This window comes from Emericellopsis atlantica (assembly GCF_019669845.1).
Source record: "Emericellopsis atlantica unplaced genomic scaffold F5Z01scaffold_8, whole genome shotgun sequence".
NCBI lineage: Eukaryota > Fungi > Ascomycota > Sordariomycetes > Hypocreales > Bionectriaceae > Emericellopsis > Emericellopsis atlantica.
In genome coordinates this window covers 96,045-114,222 of record NW_025764710.1, presented here as the reverse complement: position 1 = coordinate 114,222, position 18,178 = coordinate 96,045, and the positions used below count along the sequence as shown (strand labels likewise).

General features: G+C 58.8%; 8 protein-coding genes across 8 annotated transcripts; 5 read left to right on the top strand and 3 right to left on the bottom strand.

Annotated features, from left to right (window-relative positions):
* Nucleotides 1-510: 510 nt before the first annotated feature.
* On the top strand, nt 511-1,717 carry F5Z01DRAFT_672533 (uncharacterized protein; the record flags this gene model as incomplete). The annotated part of the gene is made up of 4 exons (XM_046264825.1): nt 511-543; nt 620-755; nt 820-1,131; nt 1,188-1,717. The coding sequence occupies 4 exons, from the start codon at nt 511-513 to the stop codon at nt 1,715-1,717; spliced, it is 1,011 nt and encodes a 336-aa protein (XP_046119811.1).
* A 93-nt stretch (nt 1,718-1,810) lies between these two features.
* F5Z01DRAFT_522936 (deubiquitination-protection protein dph1) lies at nt 1,811-3,749 on the bottom strand. The gene is made up of 2 exons (XM_046260419.1): nt 2,891-3,749; nt 1,811-2,818 (listed from the first exon to the last, which is right to left on the bottom strand). Exons 1-2 carry the CDS (start codon nt 3,329-3,331, stop codon nt 1,904-1,906), a joined length of 1,356 nt encoding a protein of 451 aa, XP_046119810.1. The 5' UTR covers nt 3,332-3,749; the 3' UTR covers nt 1,811-1,903.
* A 384-nt stretch (nt 3,750-4,133) lies between these two features.
* F5Z01DRAFT_672531 (nitrogen permease regulator 2-domain-containing protein) lies at nt 4,134-5,438 on the top strand (the record flags this gene model as incomplete). The annotated part of the gene is made up of 2 exons (XM_046264824.1): nt 4,134-4,629; nt 4,684-5,438. 2 exons carry the CDS (start codon nt 4,134-4,136, stop codon nt 5,436-5,438), a joined length of 1,251 nt encoding a protein of 416 aa, XP_046119809.1.
* A 6-nt stretch (nt 5,439-5,444) lies between these two features.
* On the bottom strand, nt 5,445-7,581 carry F5Z01DRAFT_522934 (tyrosyl-tRNA synthetase). Its single transcript, XM_046260418.1, has 2 exons — nt 6,807-7,581; nt 5,445-6,748 (listed from the first exon to the last, which is right to left on the bottom strand). The coding sequence occupies exons 1-2, from the start codon at nt 7,490-7,492 to the stop codon at nt 5,560-5,562; spliced, it is 1,875 nt and encodes a 624-aa protein (XP_046119808.1). The 5' UTR covers nt 7,493-7,581; the 3' UTR covers nt 5,445-5,559.
* A 300-nt stretch (nt 7,582-7,881) lies between these two features.
* F5Z01DRAFT_672529 (CybS-domain-containing protein) lies at nt 7,882-8,544 on the top strand (the record flags this gene model as incomplete). Its single annotated transcript, XM_046264823.1, has 3 exons — nt 7,882-8,026; nt 8,093-8,110; nt 8,177-8,544. The coding sequence occupies 3 exons, from the start codon at nt 7,882-7,884 to the stop codon at nt 8,542-8,544; spliced, it is 531 nt and encodes a 176-aa protein (XP_046119807.1).
* A 374-nt stretch (nt 8,545-8,918) lies between these two features.
* Nucleotides 8,919-11,747, bottom strand: F5Z01DRAFT_521906 (uncharacterized protein). Its single transcript, XM_046260415.1, has 3 exons — nt 11,253-11,747; nt 10,887-11,201; nt 8,919-10,827 (listed from the first exon to the last, which is right to left on the bottom strand). Exons 1-3 carry the CDS (start codon nt 11,328-11,330, stop codon nt 9,013-9,015), a joined length of 2,208 nt encoding a protein of 735 aa, XP_046119806.1. The 5' UTR covers nt 11,331-11,747; the 3' UTR covers nt 8,919-9,012.
* A 1,058-nt stretch (nt 11,748-12,805) lies between these two features.
* Nucleotides 12,806-15,449, top strand: F5Z01DRAFT_521501 (histone acetyltransferases subunit 3-domain-containing protein). Its single transcript, XM_046260414.1, has 2 exons — nt 12,806-13,416; nt 13,482-15,449. The coding sequence occupies exons 1-2, from the start codon at nt 12,978-12,980 to the stop codon at nt 14,987-14,989; spliced, it is 1,947 nt and encodes a 648-aa protein (XP_046119805.1). The 5' UTR covers nt 12,806-12,977; the 3' UTR covers nt 14,990-15,449.
* F5Z01DRAFT_698581 (urease) lies at nt 15,012-18,095 on the top strand (the record flags this gene model as incomplete). Its single annotated transcript, XM_046266360.1, has 4 exons — nt 15,012-15,441; nt 15,495-16,768; nt 16,830-17,721; nt 17,775-18,095. Exons 1-4 carry the CDS (start codon nt 15,421-15,423, stop codon nt 18,093-18,095), a joined length of 2,508 nt encoding a protein of 835 aa, XP_046119804.1. The 5' UTR covers nt 15,012-15,420.
* Nucleotides 18,096-18,178: the final 83 nt, after the last annotated feature.

The window sequence follows — 18,178 nt, the reverse complement described above, 5'->3', positions numbered from 1 at the left end:
GGTATGGGTAAGCCGTCAACTGGCAAACTATTCGCATTCACGGCACTGGCTTTAGGGTAGGCAGGATATTGACGGTAGTACATGGAGTCGGAGGGGCCAGCGTGAGTGAGTGCAGTCAGCTCTCACGAAAATGGACGTTGGGAGGACCTACGAACTTATATAGTCCCACTCGTCGGCAACCTACAATTAAAGCCTTTGGTACTGTAATTATTATTACTACGCATGTAGTAGTTTTAGTACGCACCTATAGCCGCCAAGGGTAGCGGCCTCGGCCATTGCCGTCGCTACCCCAGACTCTCACTGTGCCTCGGCAGGAACGATCGAGTTGCTCCTTCCTTCCCCCACGCCTGCCCGCATTGTGGAGACCAAAAGTCCAACGTCGTCAGTCAACTCGAGCAACTCCAGCTTCAGCGTCTGCTTCACTCATCGCCAACTTATTCTTATCATTGCAATCTATCGCTTGTTGGATATTGTTTTCATCGTCTATAGGCTGATCCTCAAACCATCACAATGCGCGGCATCCAGGTCAAGGCATATGTCAAGGTATGTACGTCCCCAGGACCCCAACTACCCCATACCCAAACGCAATGGGCGTGCTGAGTGCTGACGACAACATCAGAGCCCCAAGGAGCTCACCGTGACAGACCTCCCAGACCCCCAGCCAAAGAGCAATGAATACCTCGTCCAGGTCCACGCCGCGGCCACAAACTTCTTTGACATCCTACAAGTCCAGGGCAAATACCAGCACCAGCCTCGTAAGCACCACTAACTACCAAGCAAATACAACACGAATGGAGCCTGTGCTGACAAGTCACCAAGCCTTTCCCTGGGTTGCAGGCGCCGAGTTCGCCGGCGTTGTCCTCGCCACGCCCCCCGGCGCAAACAACCCTCGCTTCCCCGTCGGCGCGCGCGTCTTTGGCGCCGGGCAGGGCGCCTTCGCGACCAAGCTTACCGTCGCCGAGACATCGCTCCTCCCCGTGCCCGAGGGCTGGTCGTTCCAGGAGGCCGCCGGCCTCTTCGTCACGGCGCCCACGAGCTACGGCGCCCTTGTCGTGAGGGCGGGCATCAAGAAGGGCGACGTTGTCCTCGTCCATGCCGCCGCTGGCGGTGTCGGCCTGGCTGCCGTCCAGAGTAGGTCTCCCTCTTTTACGTCTCTGCTGGCCATGAAACGCTGACGAAAGAAACAGTCGCAAAGGCATTTGGCGCCACGGTCATTGCTACTGCGTCCACAGACCACAAGCTCGCCATTGCCAAGCGCTTTGGCGCAGACCACATCGTCTCCTACAATGACCCCTCGTGGCCGGCCAAAGTCAAGGCCCTGACCCCAAAGTCCGCCGGCGTGGACATTGTGTACGACCCCGTCGGTCTGGTCGACCAGTCCACAAAGTGCACCGCCTGGAACGGCCGCATCCTCGTCGTCGGGTTCGCGGCGGGCACCATTGAGAAGGTTCCCACCAACAAGTTCCTGCTCAAGAACATTAGCCTCGTAGGCATCCACTGGGGCGCGTACGCCAAGTTTGAGCCCCAGACGCAGGTGACCGTGTGGAAGGGCATCATGGAGCTCGTCAAGGAGGGCAAGCTCAAGGGGACCGAGTACTCGGACGAGGAGTTTGTCGGGCTCGATCGGGTCAAGGACGCCCTCGTGGCCCTCGGCAGCAGAGGTACCTGGGGCAAGGTCGTCGTCAAGGTGCCGCAAGACGGCGGCAGCAAGCTATGAGCGTGGCTCGTGGGCATAAGTATGTAGTAGTGTATTGCACTAGTGACCAATGGCTATGTCTTCTTTCACCCGTATCTTCATGTTGGGTCTGGTCCCTCCCTTGTCATGCTCCGATGATCGTAGCCCTCGCTCTGAGAAGAAGGAAAATCAAATAAAAACAAGACACGCACCACTCCCTCCTCCACCTCAGTCTGTCGCCGTCAAGAGGTACTCTATGGCCCCTTGTACGCTGCCTCCACTGCGGCGCAACGCAGCCACGTTGCGATCAAAGTCAAAGAAGCCCATGTCGTTCAGCTGGCGGAGCTGGTCGGCGTAACGCTCCTCGGGAGGTCGGTTGTCGGCCGGTGCTTGGGCGCCTCCAGCGCCGGCACCGCCACCTCCGAGCATCTGCAACATGTGCTGCATCATTTCGGGGTTGGGAGGGGGCAGTCCGCCAAAGCCACCAGCGCCAGCACCAGCGCCGCCCGCGCCGCCGCCTCCGCCTAGGAGCGCAGCAAATGGGTTACCCGCAAACGGATTCTGCTGAGCACCCTCCTGTCCTTGGCCTTGTCCTTGTCCTTGGCTCTGGCCCGTCGCCCCTTCTGGTGTCGCGCCGGCGCCCTGGTTTGGGGCCTGACCAGTCGCGGTGGCGCCCTGCCCAGCGCGCATCATGTTAAAGAGGGCGTCCATCCCCTGGCCACCCTGACCAGCACCGCCCTGTCCGCCCATCCCGCCCATCATCATATCGGCCAGCGACGGCCCGCCGAATGGATTCGGCGGTTGGCCTTGTGCGCTCGCATTGTTGCCACCATCATTCGCCGCCGCCCCAGACGGGGTTGTGTCCGTCGCACCGGGCGCGGGAAAGGCTGAGTTGCCCCCCGGCTGCATGTTTCGCTGCATCCGCATCGCCGACCGCATCATCTCGGGGTTCGTCATCATCTGCCGCATGAACGGCGACTGCAGGATCTCGCGCGCATTGGGCACGTTGCGTAGCATGGGGTTGGACTCGATCATCATGTTGATGAAGTCGGGGTTGTTGAGAGCCTCGTTCATCTGCTGCTGGACGTTGGGGTTCTCCATCATACGCGATATGCTATCCTCATCCATCATGGGCCCGCTCATCTGTAGGAACCGTCAGCCGCTGTCACACATGAAATCCGCCGATGCGTCTGGAAGAAGGGAGTAGTTACGTACCCCGCCGTCAGGGCCAAACATGTCCATACCGGGCATGTTGATACCATGGCCAGCATACCGCGCACCCGTGAGGTTGGCGAGCGGGTTGTTGGCCGTTCCCGCCGCCATATTGGTTGGAACGCCTGTCGAGGTGGGGGTCGAGCTCGCGGCGTTCGCAGGCTGGGGCGTGGGGTTGCTGGCCGCGCTCTTGACCATGTGGATTGTGTTGTTGGGCTTGATCTTGTACGAGCCCAGTGTGTCGTCGTTCTTGAGCACGCGTCCCGAGTAGATGAGGCGCTGGCGCTCGACAGCGATGTTCTCGTAGGCTTCGGTCGCGAGCTTATTCTTGAGGTCGAGCACGGTGGCGCTCTCAGCCATGATGATTGTGTGGGTGTGGTCGCCCGAGGTCTTGACCTTGAAAGTGACCTGAGCATCGCTGCTCGCCTCTGTGTTGTCGGCCATGCTGTTGTTCGCTTTCTGCTGATGTGACGAGACGAAGAGGGGTGGCGGGGAGTAGTGACTTGTGCGGCTGGGGTGGGTACCAGTATTAAGCAGTAGCTACCTCGCACTCTGCTCGTATCTTCTCTTGACCTTGCGTGTCTTGTGCAAGAGTATCTGGTAAGGATGGAGAAAGATTAGATGATGGAGGTGGGAGGAGAGTTGTCAAGAGTTGCGCTTTGGCTGGGGGCAATCTGGGCTGTTCTCGCCCGTCGTTGTTTCTCTGTCGACACACCCCGAGGACAAACGTGGGGCAGGCCTGCGTCCAATGACGCATTGCAGCGTAGTCCGAAATGCCATTCATTAATCATTCAGGGACACCAGCAATTGGCCGATCCTAAGGTATCACGCAAAGTTCTGTCTACTGGTAGGAAGGTAAAGGCTCACTCGACGCAGCATCTCACTACGCCTGCTTCTTCAGTATTGAATCATACTTGTCCTACCAGTGATCTTACCTTGGCACTTACCTGAGGTACACTTCCATCTTGGTCCATGTGATTCTCCACTGGTAAGTTGCTGGGTCTGGCGTGTAGGCAACAAACTTACCCTAGAGCTCCGATGTAAAAGCGGGTCTCAAGACAGGTCGCAACATCAGCTCTCATCGAGTCACCAAACAACAACCAGCAACCTCAAACTGAGCTCACTCATGACAGTTGCGCGTACCCAGAACCACGCCTCGAGTCGCTTTTCTCACCCGACGGCTGCTGGACAATGAGCCTCCCGGATCCCCACTGACCCCTACGCGCGCCCTGGGCATGCTGCCACCATGATTCAAGGCATCTTCTACGCCCGCTTCTTCCCTCAGGAAGGGCCCCAGATCGTCGCCCAGTCGCCGCCCGGATGTATCACCACCAGCAGCGACACTACCCTGCCGCCTCGCCCACCGCTGATCGACTTTGACATTCTGCGCGAGTACATCATCCCGCGACAGGCGTTCTGCAATCGGTACCTGACCATCAACTCGCCCGACAACAAGTACGCCATCCTCGGCCACCCAGTCGTCATCCCCCACGCCAAGTACATGCGCAATGAGTTCATCTTCAACTTTGGGCTGATCCTCGATGTCGACGTCGATCAGGTCCCCTATGAGCGGGTGGTGCGACGGCTGGCGACGACGTTTAGTGAGATGGAGAAGCAGAACGAGTACCTGAGCCAGACTGAAGGCCGGGCCGACGAATCCAATGGTCGCAGGCCCATCGAGGGCTTGCTGGAGATTGTCAAGGAGGACCTCAACAACTATGGCGAGTGCATGATTCCCGTTGGTACGTTTTCCTTGTCCGAGCACCCACGACGATGCGAGACTGACACGCGACAAGACGAGGCTAATACCCTCAACATGAAGCTCTTCCCACACCATCCCAACCCGCCCGTTGTCAAAGGCTGGCACGTGCCCGTCTCCAAGACTAAGTTTGCTGACATTATGGACCCGACCTGGGACCTCACGCTGCAAAAGGTCATCTCCCACATTGATGGCGTCTCGGACGTCCGGCGCATCGCCCACGCGGCGAGCGTGTCCCTCGACCTGGCCAAGACGGCGCTGCGGCACCTGCTGTACTACGACACCATCCTGCTGCTCGACATGTTCTTCTTTGGCGCCTGCTACGCGAGCAGACCCGGGATCCACGACTTTGTAAGCAACGTCGACGGCATGGTGGAGGAGTGTGCGGGCTACGTGAGCCACGCAGGCCGGCGGCCGAGCAACTTCCACCTCATACGGCTCATGACTAGCTTCGTTCCCGGCAAGACGGTCCTCGAGTGGCTGTGGGCCCATCACGAGGCGGGCTTCGAGGTGCTGCGCTACATTGACGTCAGGCGTTTCGTGCAGTTCGGTCTGATCAAGGGCTGCCTGTACCGCGTGCACAAGCACGTCGTCTCGAAGCAGTACCTGGCCGGCCTGGCGACGGGCCAGAGCCGACCGGTGGAGGGGGCTGATCCGATACAGCAGTATACGGACGGGTGTCATCACTTTGACCAGATCATCACCGAGCAGGACCTGACGGACGAGGAGATTATGAATAAGCTTAAGACGCTACCCGTCCCAAAGGGAGACCTCGCGCTCTTCTATAGATGAAGGGATCCGCGCCCCTCCACACATACATAATGTACAGATCTAACTAGGACAGCATTGCTAGTAGTAATGTACACCCAATTATACATCCAGGATATCATACAGGCAAACCAAGACCGCCATGTCACGACGACCGGCTCTTGGCCTTTTCCACCTTCTCTTCGGTCTTCTTGAGACGCATCTCGGCCTTGGAGAGCAGCTCAATGTTGGGGTTGTTGGCCACCGTGGGGGCGTCCGCGTCCTTGAGCTCCTTGAGCATTCTGCGGATCTCCGCCTCGGACAATTCCTCGCCCTTGGCCGCGTAGTCCTCCTTGAGCTTCTTCACGACGCGGCGCAGAGTCCCCGTGTAGGGCTCGCCGGGGTAGACCTTGCCACTCGCCTTCCACTCCTCGTCGGGGACGAGCTCGATGATGCGCACATTGTGCTTGCCCTTGCGGAGGATGAGGAGCTTGTTGTCGATGAGGAATTTGAGGCTGTCCTCGGGATACCACAGCTCCATGGGCGTCCACGAGAGGTTGCCGGGGACGAGACCGCGGCGCTGGCCGGGCTGGGCGGCAACGTAGGCCCCCTTCTTGGTGAGGAGACGATGCCCGTCGCTGGCGCTGCTGGCCAGGCCGCATGCGTAGAGGATCTTGGCCGGCGGCAGCTTCATGACAGACTCGGGCAGCTGGATGTCGGAGCGAGGGGCGTTGTTCGAGGTGATGATGCCGCTCTCGTCGGACGGGACCTTGTCGATCGTGGGCAGCTCACCGCCGAAGCGGAACTGATGCTGCTGGGCCTCTTGCAGGGCGCGCTGCGAGCCGTACACAAGCGACAGAACCTCGAAGGCGAGGTGGTGGTTGGCAATGCGCTTCGAGGGCTCCCGCATGTGCTCCTCCATGATCTGCGAGATCTGCTTCAGGGGCATAAAGGTGAAGAGCTTGAGCAGCTTCTCGAGATCCTCGTCTGGCCGGCGCATGAAGTACCCGTACAGCTCAAAGGGCGACGTCTTGAACTCGTCGAGCCACACGGCATTGCCAGCGCTCTTGCCGAACTTGGCCCCCGAGGAGTCGGTCAGCAGGGGCACGGTGAACCCAAACGGCTCGTTCTGCCAACTGTTGTCCATCTTGAAGTGAGGTGCCTCCTCGGATTCGCGGACCGTCTTCAGCACCTCGATACCCGAGACGATGTTGCCGTACTGGTCCGAGCCGCCAATCTGGAACTGCACATTCTGCTTGTTGTGGAGATGCCAGAAATCCCACCCCTGGAGGAGAGGGTACATGAACTCGCCGAGAGACATGCCTTCTTCTGACTCGTTCAACCTGCGCTTGACGCTGTCCACTCATTAGTTCACTGCTTCTTCACTTCGGCAGGCAGAGGGGCAAAACTCACGTGTCGCGGCTGAGTAGAGGGCCCATGCGCATGTTCCTCGCCAGTCGTTTGCTGAAATCGTACAGCGTCAGGTTGCCCAACCACATATTGTTGTTGTATAGCGCCCTCTTGGCGGCCCAGTCGTCCTCGTAGCCGTACTTCTCCCTCAGCTTGACCACGTTATCCCACAGCCGACCCAGCTGGTAGTGGATCTTGGTAATGTTCTTGCCAATCTCGGCGTTGGACAGCACCTTTCTCGAGTCCATGCGGTCGGTCGGGTCGCCTATCCTCGCGGTAGAGCCTCCCAGCAGCAGGACAGCCGGGTAGCCCTGCATCCACATCCAGAACAAGGCCATCATGGGGAGTAAGTGCCCGACGTGCATTGAGTCGGCGGTGGGGTCGACGCCAACATAGCCTCCTACTCGCTTGATGCGCAGGATCTCTCTGATTCGGTCGGGGTTGCCAGCGACGTCTTTGATGTAGCCTCGCTCGTTCAGGATGTCCCACGGGTGGGTGATCTCGCCGGATGAGATCTTTTGTGCCCTCTCTTCCCATCGCTGTTCGCCTGCTGCGACCTTGTCGAGGAAGGATGTTGCGATTTGGCGGGTCGCCTGGGCATGAAGGGTTGTGCTGCGTCCGGCGCAGAGGGCGCATTGTTGTGCGAGGCGGGGGAAGCTTCGCACTGACGCTGGTATTCGGGGCGCCATCTTGATTGAGGTTGCTCTGATCTAACCATGTGCTTCAAGCGAAGCATGCAAGACAGCCAGACGGACCCTGAGCGAAGCTACCAAAAATTCAACGCCAAGGCTGGAGCGCGCGTATCTCCAAATCGCGCCCGAAAGGGAAACGCGTCGTTCGTGCTGTGTCGGGGAAACTACTATTCCGAATGCCGAGTCGGCTTCACGAGCGTCTTACGGAATGCAACTGGCCAATCAGACGTCTCGTATTGTCAGTTCCTCGGCAATACGTCCGTCTTGCTTCATCGACGAAATCATCATTGCCGTCATTTGATCCTGCCTGTCACTGCAATCGAAAGTCGACCGGGACGAGCGACGAAAACGAAGACGACGGGACGGAATCACACATCACAATCGCAATGGCTTCCCTCATGCGTCCGACCACGCTGCTCAGGCAGACAGCGCTCGCGTCGCGCTCTGCGGCGTTTGCTCGCCCTGCTGCCGTAAGGGCCGCTGCTTTCCAGACGTCGAGCAGGAAGAGCGCCATCCTGCCCGCTGGGCCTCGTACGTAGCCTGATCCGTCGACTATATCTTGCAATGGAGCTAGATTGCTGACATTTTCTCTCGCAGAGGTCATCCAAGGCGGAGGTACGAGCTTCACCGGAACCTGCGCAACCGTGGGATATCCAACGGGCGCATGCTAACTAGCCACAGTCAATGATCCCGCCCCTATCCCTACTCCCAGCGCCGCGCACGGCTCCTACCACTGGGCGTTTGAGCGCCTGGTCGCCGCGGGTCTCGTCCCCCTCACCATCGCCCCCTTCGCCGCGGGCTCCCTCAACCCCACGCTCGACGCCATCTTCTGCGGCACCCTGCTCATCCACTCGCACATGGGCTTCCAGCAGGTCGTTATTGACTACATCCCGCAAAAGGGCTGGCCCAAGCTGCGCAAGGGAGCCACGTGGCTGCTCAACCTGGTCACCCTTATGGTCGGTGTTGGTCTGTACGAGTTTGAGACGAACGACGTCGGCATCACCGAGGGTGTGAAGAGGGTCTGGACGGCCAAGGCGGGGACTGAGTAAAATCCAAGGAGAACGGGACGGGGAAGGACATGGCGCTGTATGGGATATGACAAAGTGCTTGTGGGACACTGCACGTGTATAGATTCCCTTTGTTATTCCGATGGCAAACCACAATACCAATGAGCTTTTGAATATGCGCTGGGTCTACGATTGCTCTCTTTCGCAGCAAGGAACGGGTGCAAAGTCGGGTAACGACGAGTGCAGGATACTTGTGAGGTAGTGGGATGCATGGCGGGAGCTAACGTCACTTGATAATAGAGCGGTTGCAAAGCGAATGGCATTGGTATCTTCAGTTATCATATCTGCGTGTCGTCCTCGTATATGTTGTATATAACATTTTTGAACATCTCCCGTGTGCATGTAATTTCATCAAACCATTTTCATTCCCAGCTTCGATTTCAAGGGAAGTCGTAATTAGGCACAGTGTTGGACGGCACCCTGTTTCTCCATCTTCGCTGCGTGACTGACCTAAATCGACAAAGGAGGCATGTCCGAGTTGCCGATGCGCTCCATCTCAGGGGTCGGCGGGGGCAGGTTCTCCGTCTTGGTGCAGATCCAGCACGAAGCGTACATGTTGACCCTGTCGATGCAGGCGCCATTCTCACGCGCACCATGCCTCTTGGCGGTGAAACCGTGCGCCTCAAAGACCTTGATGTACCAGGGGCTCAGGGCCGAGGAGCGCAGCATGACACGGCCGCCCGTGGCCAGCGCGCGGTTGAGCTTGGTGACCTGGGCGGCGGCGGCGTGGGAACCCGTGTCGAACCAGTCCATGCTGTCCATGACGACGGCGACGGTGAGCTCGCCAGGCATGATGCGCGAGATGACCTCTTCAAACTCGTCGGTGTGGATGCGCAGGCTGTCGAGGGCACCTGGGCGCGAGAGCTTGGCGTGGTTGCGCGGGCTGAGGTAGTCAGGGTGGCACTTGCGGGAGAACTTGCCGGCGAGGCAGACATAGTAGTAGGGATTGTCCCCGGCGACGTGCGTCTGCTCGGCCATGGGGTCCAGGGTGTTGACCATGTAATGCCAGATGGCGTGGGAGCGAGTGTTCTTGGCCTGCCCGGACTTGACGGCTTCAGAGTTGGCGTGGTCGTGCTCGATCATGGCCAGCTGGTTCTTGGGGACGCCGAGAGCAGCCCAGAGGAAGGATTCCTGCGCGACGACGAGATTGCAGACAAGCTTGGATAGGAGGGCGGGGCGAATCTTGTTGCGCCAGATCTCGCGCTGCTCGTTCAAAGTCGGGGCCTCGAGCATCTTGTTGACAGCCGCACGCAGACCAAAGACGCGGGCAACCCAGCGGAAGACGCGGATGGCGTGGCGTGAGCCGCCTGTATCGTACAGACCGTAGCTTGACGAGTTCTGGAAGACGTGGACGTTCTTGAGCCAGTACTGGAAGGCACGGCTCGACAGGTGCGGAGACAGCTTGGTGATAAGGAGCTCCCGGAAGTTGGGGTGCTTGCCGTCACCAAAGATCATCCAAAAGTCCTCATACGGGAGCGAGGTGTAGGCGGCCGCCTTGAGCTCCAGAAGGTGGTTCTGGGTGGGGTTCAAGTCGACAGCGTGGACGCGCGCAGGACTCTGTGTGAGATAGGACAGGATGTTGTCACCGGCCGAGGTGATGGCGATGACCTTGTCGTCAGGGCCCAGCTTGAGGATACGCTCGTCGACGCGTGTGTCCTCCCAGGTGAATGCGTAGATGTACTCGTCGTTGAACTGCTTGTGCTTCTGAAGTTGATCATCGTAGTAGATGCGCCAGTGGTGGTTCTGGTAGAAGAATGACGGTAGGGGCAGATTGGCCGAGAGATTGGAGACCGCGGTGAGGAAAGCCTTGGAGCGGATCTCAGGGGCGGAGCGCTCAATGGCGCGGGTGAGAGCGTCACCTTGGTTCTTGGGGAAGAGGTAGGGAGACTCGGTAGCCAGGGCGTCAATGCGCTCAATGATCTCATGAGGCAGACTCGATGGCGAGAATGGCTTCTTGTGGCAGCCGACCCAGATGTAGTACGGGATCGAACCAAGGGCCTTGTTACGAGCGTTTAGGTTGAGGACGGTGCCATACTTGTACTCCAGGTAGTCGCGGCGGCTAGGCTCCAAACCAACGCGGTCGAGGTCGAACCAAGACCGCCAGAAGCTACGGGTGAAGAAGTTGGTGTGGCGATCAATGAGACCACCAGTGTAGTTGCGGAACGAGAAGTCGACCTGGTTCTGGACATAAAAGTCGACGACGCCCATGATTCCGTGAGGAGACAGCAGCGAGCCAACAGAGTCGACGACTGAGTAATAGTCGGGCTTGCTCGGGTTAGCCGAGCCATTGCAGCCAGCGCGCAAAGAAAAAGGGGTGAACTCACAATCATGGACAAGCTGTAGGACATGGTGACCAAGTCGGCACCACCATGCTCAGGGCGCTTCTGGAAGTAGCTGAGCGCAGGCGAGCGCATGGGGCTATGGACCAGGGCATTGCCCGACTCATAGTCCTCGAGGCGGAACTTGCGAGCATCCTGGCAGACGACTGTCACATTGTCCCATCCAAGGCGCTCGAAGCGCTTGCGCGCAACCTCGCATAGCGAGGGGGAGAAGTCGACGAGGTACACGCTGGAGAAGAACTCGGACACATTGACGAATTGGGACATGGCCTCGATGTTCCAGCCGGTGCCACCACCGATCTGCGATCATTAGCATTGCCGTTTGTGTTAGTGTAGCAGTCGAGGTCTCACATCAACCCAAATGCGTTTCTGGCCGGTGCCGGTGGCATCAACCTTTGCCTTCAGCTGAGCCGAGACGAGCGCCAGCATGTCCTCGCGTCCTCGGAGAAGGACCTTGCGAGTGGCGTCGTAGGCTCCAGCCTGTGACTTGTAGAAGCTCTCCAGGGCATCTTGCTGCGTGCCCTTGGTATCGCCCTGGTGGGGCTTGAGGAAGGAGGAGTAGAAGAAGAGGAAGAAGGACTTGAGAAGCCCAGGGGCCTGCTCGTCTTTGGCAGGTTTGGAGATGAGTCTGGAAGCGCAGACACTGCCGATGACGGCAACGGCGATTCCAGCGTAGAGAGGGTTGACATTAGTGCCGAAGGGCAATAGGTTACCACCCTGTCTTGGTCAGGCTGGGCGTCAACGACCGGGGACTGGGACGCTCACAAGAGAAGCCATGGTACTCTCTCATTGTACGTGGGCAATGAGATTAGAGATGTGGGAATAACTCAAGAGACGTGTTGAAGACGCTCGCGTGAGTTGAGGATAGTAGGAACCAGAAAGAAGAAGGGCCAGGGACGGCAATGGGAGGACAAGCCCAATATATCCCGCTCAGCCTTCGATCTGGCCACTCGAACCCCTTGCCAGTGAACAGCCATGGTCAATGGGCCGTCGTGCACCCGTACAGATGCCAGGTACATACGTGAGGGCGCGTGAAGAGAACGCAGTGCTGTCCAAAGCTCCATCGTCTCTGGAGCCGTACCCCACCATCGAGGTCACTGCTATCGCGTCTCTCAACAAAGTATACAGGCGAAAGACCCCGCGTGCTGGCCCTGCGTAGACCAATGGCTTGGCCACATGCTGGAGAATGGTTCTCGTGCGTGGTCGCGCGACTCGTTGCCGAACCGCTACGAGCGCTCAGGGGATCCAAGCAGGCCAATCAGCCAAGGGTCTCGCGCTGCATTGAAGACGGATACATGAGGGATCAGAGAGGGGCAGTATAGTGGAATCACACTGTCAAGTGTGGGAGTCCAGCGTATCGTATTGGGACGGCCATGGGACGCAGGGTCTTGACGAGGATCTTGGGGGAAGCTTGACGTCGCCCAGATGCCCTTTGGCGCAGGGCCCCACCATCACCAAGACTGGCGAATAGGATTGGGTTCGTCCACCACATGCATCGTCTGGCAGCCCAGGATTGGGACGAGGCAGATATGCTTGAGCTTCGCAATGGAGGGTAGGGCTGGCGAGGCGAGGCGACGGGCAGAGTCGGGCTGTCGCCGTCGATCTGTAGCTCGAGGTGGGCTCGGATCGCCAGTGTCTGTGGACGAGCTGTGGATGGGTTGATCGACGAAGAGTGAGTTCCCGTAATGGGATGTTCACACGCCAAGTTATACCAGCTCAATTGCCTCTGTTGAGGCTTCATCTACAGAGGCATGAATTTTCATGCCCTGAATTTCTCGATGCTAGCCATACGTGCGTTGAAACTTGGGCTATTACATTCATGTGTTTCCTTGAGACATGAAGACAGTTCAGGTGTGTTTTCGGTGAACAATTGATGCCTGCGAGACGCCGGGGCGGACTTTCGTTGATGCGCTCTCCTGGCTCCGCACGCGGCGTCATCGGAGGGACAATTGATCGCGACTTAATTGGGTAAGCTCGACCGTGCGACGCGACAGCGCTCTTGCACTTCATCACGAAACACTTGAACGACAGACCGACATCCCCCAAGACTCGAGGCTTTCTGGACCGTCCATCGCAATGCCTCCGGGCTCACAAAAAGGCACGAGCAAGAAGAGCGGCTCGGCGCTACCAAAGCCGAGTCGCACTTCGACACCACAGCCACCGACAGGCAGTCTACCCGAACAGAAGGCGTACGATCCCGACTACCTAAACACTCGGGTCATTCTACTGGAGAGCAACCTTGCCTACGAGGATCTGGTCGACTCTGTGTCGTCCAATGCTGCGGTACCGGACTCACGTAGCATTGATGCGCTCCTCGCCAAGCTCAAGGACCTATCGTCGGTCATTGAGAAGCGCACCAATTTCTACGATCGGGGCATGCGCTTTCTGGCCGACGAGCGCAAGAAACGACCGGACGACTATGTGCCAGAGGACGAGGGCAAACGGCCCAAGCACAAGAAGAAGAAGACCTCGGAATCACTAGCGCCCCCAGAGATTGGGAGCACTAGTAAAGATGGTATGTTGACTCTACAATTCTCTTTTAGTCTTCGACACTAGGCAGGCCCTAACAACCATGAACAGGCCGTCCTTCTTCCAACCGTGGCACCAAGAGGAAACATTCACGAGAGCCGAGCTCCTCGCTGTCCCCAGTCGCAGGCCGATCACCCTCGGCGATGGATGTGGACACGAAAGAGAAAAAAGACGATGAGGAGGACAAAACCGACAAGAAGGAGGAAGAAGGAGAGTCAAGCTCAGAGGACGAAGGCGCGCCACCCCGGCGAGAGATGCCTGCTCACCAGACCTTTGGCGAAGATCCATCGACGTTCCCCGACCCAACCATATATGAGATCCGCGAGATCAAACCAGAAATGACAGAAGAAGAGAAGAAGGAGATTTACTCGGTCGCTGGGTATCCCGCGAGCGATCTGGCCGACTTAATCGCAGGCGACCCTCCAGATAACGACTACAGCGTCGCCAAGCCTACGTCACAGATCAACTTTTCGACCTTTTCGTCATACGTGGAGCCTTACTTCCGGCCGTTTTCTGAGGAGGATCTAGGATTCCTACGCGAGCGGGGAGATCGAGTCACGCCCTTCCTGATGCCAAGGCAAGGGAAGCGCCACTACACTGAGATATGGGCCGAGGAAGATGGGGGCATGTCGATGGACTCGCCCGACCAGATGGACCGACTGCCAGCAAACATGCCCCGAGGCACCATTGAAAACATGAACGACACTGTTGCCGAGACGGACGGGCTGTCGATAGGACCCGTCGCTGCGAGGTTACTGCAAGCTCTGCGGCCTGAGAACCGCGCACCTGCCGAGGAGAAGCCTGCGACAAATGGCGCGACTAACGGGGACATTGTGATGAATGGTGATCCGAACGGCGAGGAACCCACAGAGAACGGCGCCAATGGCCCGAATGGCGAGAAAGCCAAGGACCCGATTCCGCCAGCGACCTTTATGGATGATTCGACCAGCGAAGCATGGAAGAAGGCAACATACCCCAAGCTAGACTACAACCAGGTAGACGAGCGGCTGAAGCAGGAGTTGCGGCACATTGGATTCCTGCCCCCGGACGGCGTGGAGCCAGATTACGATGGCGCGTTCGACGACGAGGTCGCTGGGCGCATCCGCACGCTGCAAGAACGTCTGCGTGAGCAGATGCTCATCAACGGAGCGCGCAAGTCCAAGCTCACCGAGATCATCCGCGAACGCATGGCGCACCAGGAGTACAACACGATCCTGGAGGATCTCGACACCCAGGTGCAAGCGGCATACACCAAGCGCACGCGCACCATGGGCAAGAGCAAGAAGGCGAAGCGCCCCGGCGGTGCGGGCGGGGGCAGTCACTTTGTGGGGAGCGGCGCGCAGGGCACGGCTCGCCCTGGTATTGGTGACTTGACCAAGACGCTGATGGAGCGTCGTAAGAAATGGATTCGGACGATTGGGGGGATCTTTGACGATGAGACGCTGGCCAAGGTGCCGCGCATGTCGGATCCTGACAGCTCCATATTCAAGCCGACGGAGATGGGCGAGTACCTCAAGAAGGAGAAGCAACAGTGGGACGAAGAAGTGGAGGATGAGTAGCGTGGGCAGTTGCTGCTTATGCCGTAACGATGTAGTCTCGTTTTCAGGATGGGCGTTTTGGGAGGGTAACCGTTGGATGAGCGACTGACTGGCATGGCACCGAATGATACCACTTGTACCGCCAGCGTATTGCTGCTTCTGGTCCTTGTTCAATGACTGAACGTTTGCTTATTCCATTCACATTGACACAGCCTCCAGGGTCCAGTCTCTCTCCCCTTTTGGGCCAGTGACTTAATATAATTGGGCAATGGCTGCGATCGCTTATCCGCCATGCGGGGCTTGAGCTTCCCGTCGTTATCAGTAGCGTCGGACGACTCTGGACTCGCACCACCATCGTCGTCGCTTCTCCATGCTCAAAGTGCATCGAGATTCATACTCACATCACGTCAGTTTGAGAGAAGCGATCTGAAGCCCGCTCGTTCAGCGCCAAGATGCATCTCATTCCACGCGAGGCAAACTCCCTCTTCCCCACATGATCCAGCTCCAGCTCAACTAACCAAGGCAGCTCGACAAGCTCACCACTTCTCATCTGGGCTTCATCGCCCAGCGCCGTCTCGCCCGCGGTGTACGCCTCAACCACACCGAGGCCGTGGCCCTCATCGCCTCGGTGCTCCAGGAGCTCATTCGCGATGGCAAGCACAACGTCTCGGAGCTCATGGGCCTTGGCGCCACCATGCTCGGACGTAGACACGTCCTGCCCGCCGTGTGCACCACTCTGCATGAGATACAGGTCGAGGGAACATTCCCAACGGGCACGTATCTGGTCACTGTGCACGACCCCATCGCCAGCGACGATGGTGACCTGAGCAGGGCGCTCTATGGCAGTTTCCTGCCCGTTCCTAACCCCAGTATCTTCCCACCCATCGTCAAGGATGACTATGCGGCGCTCAAGGCCCCCGGTGCGGTCGTCGCGGTCAAGGGTCGCATCACACTGAATGAGGGGCGCAGGCGGGTCAGGCTGAGGGTGACGAGCAGAGGAGACCGACCCATTCAGGTGGGATCGCACTATCACTTCATCGAGACCAATCCGCAGCTCGAGTTTGATCGGGCCAAATCATACGGCTGTAGGCTGGACATCCCCGCTGGCACGTCCGTTCGGTTCGAGCCGGGCGACACCAAGACCGTCACACTCGTCGAGATTGGTGGGCACAAGGTCATCAAGGGCGGTAACAGCCTCGCGACGGGGGGCATGGAGCTCTGGAGGGTGGACGACATTGTGAAGAATCTCCAAGCGGCCGACTTTGCGCACAAACCTGACCCAGCTGCGGATTCGACGCTGGTCGAGGCTTTCACCATGGAGCGCACGGCCTACAACACCATGTTCGGCCCTACGACTGGGGACATTGTGCGCCTGGGGCTGACTGATCTCTGGGTCAAGGTGGAGAAGGACCTGACAGTCTACGGCGACGAGTGCAAGTTTGGCGGCGGCAAGACGCTGCGCGAGGGCATGGGTCAGGCCACTGGTCGTCCCGACGCGGAGACACTGGACCTGGTGGTCGTCAACGCGCTGATCGTGGACTGGTCGGGGATCTACAAGGCCGACATTGGCGTCAAGGACGGCATGATTGTGGGAATTGGCAAGGCTGGCAACCCGGATGTCATGGATGGCGTGACCACCAACATGGTCGTGGGCTCGGGGACAGATGTCATTGCTGGCGAGGGCAAGATCATCACCGCTGGTGGAATCGACACACACATCCACTTCATCTGTCCGCAGCAAGCTCAGGAGTCCCTGGCCTCGGGTGTCACCACCATGCTTGGTGGCGGTGTTGGTCCAAGGTACTTACTTCCATCCACTCTTCCCCTTGAATATTTATCTAGCTACTAACGCGGAGCGTAGCGCTGGCACATCGGCCACGACCTGTACCCCAGGGAAGAACTACACGAAGCTCATGCTCCAGGCGTGCGACACGTTGCCCCTGAACATCGGCATCACGGGCAAAGGCAACGACTCCTCCCCGACGGCGCTGCGCGAGATGGTCGCCGCCGGCGCATGCGGTCTCAAGCTTCACGAGGACTGGGGCAGCACACCGGCCGCCATCGACACGTGCCTGTCCGTCTGCGACGAGATGGACGTCCAGTGCCTCATCCACACCGACACCCTGAACGAGTCCGGGTTCGTGGAGAGCACCGTCGCCGCGTTCAAGGACCGCACCATCCACACGTACCACACCGAGGGCGCCGGCGGCGGCCACGCCCCAGACATCATCTCCGTCGTCGAGCTCCCCAACGTCCTGCCCTCCTCCACCAACCCCACGCGCCCGTACACGCGCAACACCCTCGACGAGCACCTCGACATGCTCATGGTCTGCCACCACCTGTCCAAGAACATCCCCGAGGACGTGGCCTTTGCCGAGTCGCGCATCCGCGCCGAGACCATTGCCGCCGAGGACGTCCTGCACGACCTGGGCGCCATCAGCATGATGTCCTCCGACTCCCAGGCCATGGGCCGCTGCGGCGAGGTGATCCTCCGCACCTGGAACACGGCCCACAAGAACAAGGTCCAGCGTGGCCGCCTCCCGGAGGACGAGGGCACCGGCGCGGACAACTTCAGGGTCAAGCGCTACGTGAGCAAGTACACCGTCAACCCGGCCCTGGCCCAGGGCTTTGGCCATCTCATCGGCAGCATCGAGGTGGGCAAGCTGGCGGACCTTGTCGTCTGGGATCCGGCCTGGTTCGGCACGAAGCCTACCTTGGTGGTCAAGTCGGGCCTCATTGCCTGTGCGCAAATGGTACGTCCACTGAATCCTTATTGCTTACAGGAGTATACTGACGACAGCAACAGGGCGACCCGAACGCCTCCATTCCCACCATTCAGCCCATCATCGCCCGACCTATGTATGCGCCCCTCGTGCCCTCGACGAGCGTCCTCTTTGTGTCCGAGGCGAGCATCACCTCTGGCGCCATTGGGAGCTACGGCCTCAAGAGCCGCGTGGAGGCCGTCAAGGGATGTCGCACGGTCGGCAAGAAGGACATGAAGTTCAACGATGTGATGCCCAAGATGAGGGTGGACCCGGAGAGCTACACCGTCGAGGCGGACGGCATGGTCTGCGAGGCTGAGCCGTCCGAGACGTTGCCCCTGACACAAGCGTACTTTGCCTACTGATGAACGGGTCAGTCCCTATGACAAGAATTATGCACATACAATGGACGGGACTGTTCCATTCGTATCCCTCGTAGCATGCTAAG